This window comes from Priapulus caudatus, unplaced genomic scaffold, assembly GCF_000485595.1.
Source record: "Priapulus caudatus unplaced genomic scaffold, Priapulus_caudatus-5.0.1 Scaffold772, whole genome shotgun sequence".
Lineage (NCBI taxonomy): Eukaryota > Metazoa > Priapulida > Priapulimorpha > Priapulimorphida > Priapulidae > Priapulus > Priapulus caudatus.
The window spans coordinates 31,953-38,751 of NW_014577833.1; the positions used below are offsets into that span (position 1 = coordinate 31,953).

Sequence of the window (6,799 nt, forward strand, 5' to 3'; positions counted from 1 at the left end):
ACGCGCGAGTTGGCAGACAGTCCCGACCTGAACTCTCTCTTCCTCCCTACCTCCCTCCATTCTCCCTCGCGAGCGCGTCTACCCAACCCACTCAGCATTCCACCCACCGTCACTATAACCAACGCGCCCGTAGACAGACAGTCACGAACTAAAATCGCCCTCCCTCCCTTCCTCTACCGAACGAGTCTACCGAACACACACCCACCCACCCTGCCAGTGTAACTAACATACGCGCGAGTTGACAGACAGTCACGAACTAAACTCTCCCTTCCTCCTCCCTCCTTCCTCACGAGAGCGTCTACCGAACACACCCACCCAGCCTGCCACCCAGTGTAGCTAACATACGCGCGAACGCGGTCACCGCTACGGCAACAACCTGCCGTCGTAACACGAGCCTTATCAATCGAGAATATATTATTAATCAAGACATATTAATCAAAACGATGACATATTCGTCGTCGGCTACTGTGCTACTACTGTACCCAAATCGGTCGGTGAGAAGCACTCCAACTCCGCGCTAGCTCTCGCACACTCTTCCCTTTATTCCTACCAGCATCATGTGCGCACCGAACCCAACTGGTCGGCTCACTATCTTTCCCTTTCGTTCTCTTTCGTTTTCTCTCTTCCTCGATCTCTTCTCGATCACTTGTTCACCACACCTTCGACCAGGCGGCATCCATGAGGGCTGCGTTAGGCGTCCACGATAGCGAGAGAAAACCGCGAGCACAGTTGCCGCACCGCCGAGCCTCGCGATAAAAAGAGCTCGCAGGAAAAGAGAACGAGGAGAGAGACAGTGAGAGAAGGAAAGGCAAAAAGAAGAGAAGACTGAAAGAGACGCAGAGCTAACGTACGGGAAAGAATAAGAGCGACAGGGATAACCAGCCGGCTGAAAACGCAAGATACGCCCGCAGTCGGTAACGCCCTAGCAAGACTGTGAGCCCACAGAACAAGATGGCCGCCGCCTGTTGCCGAGGATGAGGATGAGGATGCTGCTGCTGCTGCCGCTGCTGTCGCTGCTGCACATGCTTACCGAGGGAGGAGGGGAGGACCCGGGGATTTACAGTTGCCAGGGGTGTCCGGGAGGTAGGACTAAATCAATAGATGCTACTGTGCGGCCAGTCTGCTTGCTTCCCAGCCGCTGATACAGCAGCAGCGGCGGCGGCAGCAGCGGCAGCTCACGCACATACACACGCAGCAGCCGCAGCCGCAGCAGCATCAACGGCGGCTACTCGGGGGCCGAATCTTTTCCGGGGACACACGACTCTCTCTCTCTCTCTCTCTCTCTCTCTCTCTCTCTCTCTCTCTCTCGCGAACACAATAACACCAGCTTGCTGAGCTGAGCGCGTTCTACCCTCCAGACAAAGACACTGGTAGTCACCAGCACCAGCAGCAGCAGCAGCAGCAGCAGTAGGGGTTGATCGTATTTGCCAGCACGGGAGGGGGGTTAAGGAGTTAAGCGTGCCACACAGATGCTGCGTGCATGCTAGACAATGACCGATCGTCGAATGTAATTATAGGACCTACGTACGCACCCACACACACAAGCACCCACATATTCATTACGCACACACGCACGCATCCACACACACGCACACACACACGCGCACGCACGCACGCACGCACGCACATAAACAACAATAGGCAGCACGACAGCTATTAAAAATTGTAATCGAAGCCAATATACTTACTCGTATTTGATTCTTGAGTGCCTCAGCTTCTGATCTTAGCTGCTCTAATTCGCTACTCATTTTGATTTACTAAAAATTACCTGCAACAGAAGACAGACAACTGAAATTAATAAACAGTAAAAAAAATTAATTTCTACATCACATCACGTCACTGTGCCCAATACGCGTTTCTCCGACTATCGTTACTACAAACGTACAGTACGTGTGCTATCCGCAGAAACCGCCATCAAACAAAATAGATTTACCTCTATTGGTTACGCAGCCCCCTTCTCATTATAACTCTAACTATAACTAGTAAACTGCTAGTTTGCTAGTGATCAGTCAATCGCAGAAGAGACGGAGAAATAAGACGAGACCTAAGCGATATAATATTCTATTCGTGGACACAGCTATTTTCTTCCTTCTTCCATTTATCTCACTCTCATCACCACCGTCCGTGACTTCAGAATGAATTATTAGTTCGGGAAACGAAGCAAACATTTACATACACACATGTTTACGTATCATGTAGATTCATCACAGACAGAGAGAGATAGACGGGGAGGGGGGGAGGTGCTTTCTAGGTGGGAAGCATTCCCGGATAGAAAACCGAGCAGTCTGTGTACGCAAATAGAATCACGGGTTTGTAAAGAATAGTAGAGTGGCGCTTTTTTCTGTACAAAAACTTATTAGTATACAGAAACAAACCAATGTATTTTACATATATGTTATTTCTAATACAGTGTACGGATGGATGTATGAATCGAACACCACACACCAGCTCTATGCTGCACCAGAGGATACCATGAAACATAGTGTTCATCAATGTGCACATATCACACACATATATATGTGTGCGCTTATATATATACATACAGCAGTGGATTAGTCATCATATGCACCCGAAATACCGACTCTATATAAATGCACACACCCATGTGCAAGCCACATTAACAACTATAAGTATATAGAGCCGTATATGTATACGCATGCACACGATGCCGGCAAGCCACCCGACCTTCCCCCGCCTGGCCACACGGCTAAACATCGGGCGTGAACAGCAAGGGCGGAGAAAACCCCCGCCCACCCCCGAGCCCTCACACTCACTCCTAACGTACGTGCGTACGGACGTGCGTACGGGTGGGTAGCCGAGGAAGCGCTCAAGTATTGAAACTTACATATTAATGCTAATTAGAACCAATCTGAAAAAATCTCTAATCGCACATTCGATTCACGATCCTAATAACGATCCGATTCGCGCAGACAGTCCCGACCTGAACTCTCTTTTCCTCCCTACCTCCCTCCATTCTCCCTCGCGAGCGCGTCTACCCAACCCACTCAGCATTCCACCCACCGTCACTATAACCAACGCGCCCGTAGACAGACAGTCCTCTGTCTCTCCACGTCACGTCCATCCTGTCGCCTCACGCTCACGTCCTCTCGCATCCTGTCTGTTACACTATCCTATCACACATACAAACACAGCTACACACACACTATACTGCACAGCCCACAACCACATCACCACATCCGCCACCTACCACTATGCTGCCGACCGGACTGACACCACATATGATCCACTCTCGTTCTTGTACCTCTCGTCACGCTGCGCGCCGCTCTCCAGGACACCTCTTTTCTCTCTCTCTTTGCATTTTTCTCTCCCTTCCTCTTTTCTCGTATACCTCTATCTCCATCATACATTCTTTTCTTTACCTATATCCGCATCGTTCTATCTCTCTCTTTCTCACTTTCGTCTTACTTGCGCTGCCACCTCTTCTTTTTCTTTTCTTTTCTTATCTACCTCCTTACCGCCACCACATCTCCTCTTCTCTCTCTCTCTTTCTCTCTGTCGTCTTCATCAAGTCCACTCTGTCCTCACCTCTACCGCCCGCCCTCTCTTCTCCTCATTCGAGAAACACACTCCGGGCACAGGCAGTTGCACACCACACGCACCAAAAAAAATTATCACGCCACCACTCGCAATCACCGACCTACCCTTTCTCTCTGTTCTCAGCTCTCCAACCTTTCTCTCGCTTCCTTCCTCGCTCACCTTACCAAACACCACATACCTAACACAGTTCAAGCTCTGTCCCGTCGTTCGCTTTCGTTTTCTCTCATCTTTCTCTCTTCTTCATCTCTCTCCTTTCTCTCATTCCTCTCTTTTTCTACTCTCTCCATCCTCTCATCTATCCCTCTCCTCGTCGTTGTCACCTTGCCTGTCTACCGCTGTCCAAGTTTCCTGTACAGTCAGCTTCCCACGTGTCGGCATCATACATACTCCCCGGGCCAAGCTCCTTCTTCACTACTGGTCACCGATGTTCTCTCACTGCACGCCAATGACTTTGCTGTAACATCACGTATCGAAGTAGGGCGTCGTGATATCTGGAATATTATCGAGGCTGTCTTCTCTCAAATATAGTGCGTACTTCATCGTCGCAAGCGGTCACTGGCGATTCTGAATCGATGATCATAAATTCTGTATGCGCATCAATCTGTCGAGATATTAGTGTCATGGGCTTGGTGAAACATCGTTAAACATATATAATGGATAACGAAAAGGCAACAATTGGCGATCATTTTCATCGTTGAACCCGAAATGGCTTGAGATTGAGAACATGAGATGACTTGTGCCATAAATAGAATAGCAAACACCGCAACGGTGTTTTTTTTCCGGCGTGAGGTTGCATATCAGCCGAACCGAGTGGAGCACAAGAGAACCCTCGCCGCCCAGCGGAGTGCGGTTCCATGACGTCAGCATGCAGCCAGAGTGAACAGGTGCAATGCACCGCGTGCGGTACACCGACACACGGTCGGACTCAGCGTACCTGTTTCTGCAACGCCGAATATTTGCATTCTGAAACCTAGCCATTGAGGAAGGTCGCATCATGCTTCTCTTATCGAGATGGCTTCCGTACTATAGGAGAGATTTTGATCGGCATCGAGATTATCAATGTACGAGTCTACTGCAGTAGATATAAAGATGGGACACCGACTGGCCCGAACGTTATCCGGCCCGCATTATATAATACCTATATTATAGCCTAACTTCTATGTCATTATACATTCGCTTTCCTGATATGATAATATAGTATAAGAACGTCATAGACAAATTCACCTTATACCAGACTATAGCATTCACTTAATCTCATCAATCTGCTCAACCGCCACTCCACCCACCGACTACCCTATCACCACAAAATATCACCCCCCCCATTAGCTAGCTACCTGGCATGCACCACCACTCAACTCCCACCACATAACGCCCTCACCTGCCGCGCCGCCCTGTTCATTGAGACACCTTCCGGAACATAGTCGACGACTCAGGACCGGAGTCGTCTCTGGACAAGCATTCGCCGTCTTCTGGGACCGCTCGGCAGACGAAGGAAGGTTCCTGCCCTCCCCTCTGCGCTACGAAATGTTGTCGTAAAACGCGACACCTTCCGCATATACATAGCAGAGCGAGAATAATCAGAGTGGCGTAACAGCGACCTGGTATCTTGCCGCCCAGTGCTTCCTTCTTCCCCGTCCTCGTTTTGTTCGTCTTCTTCTTTCTACTCCTGTCGCTTCATCTTCACCTTTATTCTCCTTTCTCTCCATGATTCTTCTCGCACTACTAAACCACTACCTCCTCATCTCCTACCTCCTCCCTCCTTCCTCCTCCGCCCGTACCTACACCTCTTCGCCCTCTCCTCCTGCCTCCTCCCCTGTATTTACTACCTCCTTTCCTCTTTAATCTCCTCTCGCTCTGTCTCCTTCTCCTTAATTCTCCTCCTCCCCTCCTCCTCGCTCCTCCTCTCTCTGCCTTCCTCCTCTCGTCCCTCCTCCTCTTCTCCTCCGCCTTCTCCATAGTTTTATTCCCGCACTCCGCTTCGTCCCGCCTGTCGTCGCCGCCCCAGCAGATAAATTCTGTCGTGATAGTAGTCCCGGAAAGCTTCGGACGCCGAGTAGACCCCGTTGATGCTTGCTGCGCTGGCGCTGCTGCGTGTGTATGGGTGACGTGAGCTGCCGCTGCTTGCTGCGCGCCGCTGCGCTTGTATCAGCGGCTGGCAGCAAGCTAGACTGGCCGTCACAGTACAATCTATTGATTTAGTCCTACGCTCTCTGGTGACACGTACCTGGCATACTGTAAATTCCCTCGGGGTCCTCCTCCTCACCTTCGGTAAGCATGTGCAGCAGCACAGCAGCGGCATGGTCTATGTTGGCACAGCATGCCTTCATCCCATCCTCTGGTCAAACAGCGCGGCGGCCCATGGTTGTTCTGGTGGCTCACAGTTTGCTAGCGTTACCGGACTCTACGTGACTGCTGGAGTATCTGCGTTTCTAGTGCCGGCGGCTTATGCCCTTGTCGCTGTCTTAGTCGTTCCCGTACGTTTAGCTCTTCGTCTTTCAGTCTTTCTTCTTTTTGCCTCTCCTTCTCTCACTGTTCTCTCTCCTCGTTCTCTTTTTCTCCTGCGAGGCTCTCTTTTTATCGCGAGCTCGGCAGGTGCGTGGCAACTTGTGCTTGCGTCCGTTTTTTTCTCTCGCTATCGTGGAGCCCTAACCAGCCCTCCGTGGTGATTGCCGCCTGGTCGAAGGTGTGTGAATGCAACGTGATCGAGAGAGAATCGACGGGAAAGAGAAAACGAAAGAGACGAAAGGAAGATGTAGTAGCCCGACAGGTTTGGGTTCGGCTGGCACATGAGCTGTAGGAATAAAGGAAGAGTGTGCGATGAGCTAGCGTGCGGAGTTGGAGTGGCTTCTCACCGGGACCGGATTGGGTAGTGCATGTAGTTAGCACAGTAAGCCGAACGACCGAATACGTCATCGTTTGATACATATGTCTTGGATTTATTAATATATTCTCGATATGATAAGGCTCGTGTTAACGAGGCAGGTGTTTGCCGAGTTAAGCGGTGACCGCGTGTATCAGCGCCGATGTTACATCTAACGCGTGGGTGGCAGGCTGGGTGGGTATCGTTGTTCGGTAGACGCTCTCGTGATGGAAGGATGTGAGAGAAGGAGAGCTTTTTAGTTCGTGACTGTCTGTCAACCATAGCGTCGCGGATTGTTAATCACTGGCTGGGTTGGGTGGGTTGTGTTCGGTGATGAACTCGTCGGTAAGAGGAAGGAGGAGGGCGATTTTAGTTTCGTGT

The 6,799-nt window shown here is 50.5% G+C and overlaps 1 protein-coding gene across 1 annotated transcript in view; it reads right to left on the reverse strand.

Moving 5' to 3' along the window:
- Positions 1-6,799, reverse strand: part of LOC106813431 (guanine nucleotide-binding protein subunit beta-like) — a gene marked incomplete at its 3' end in the record, with an annotated part of 45,993 nt that overhangs the window by 29,039 nt on the left and 10,155 nt on the right. The window contains 1 exon segment of the mRNA XM_014817562.1: positions 1,689-1,768. Within this exon segment, the coding sequence (XP_014673048.1) occupies positions 1,689-1,748 (60 nt within the window).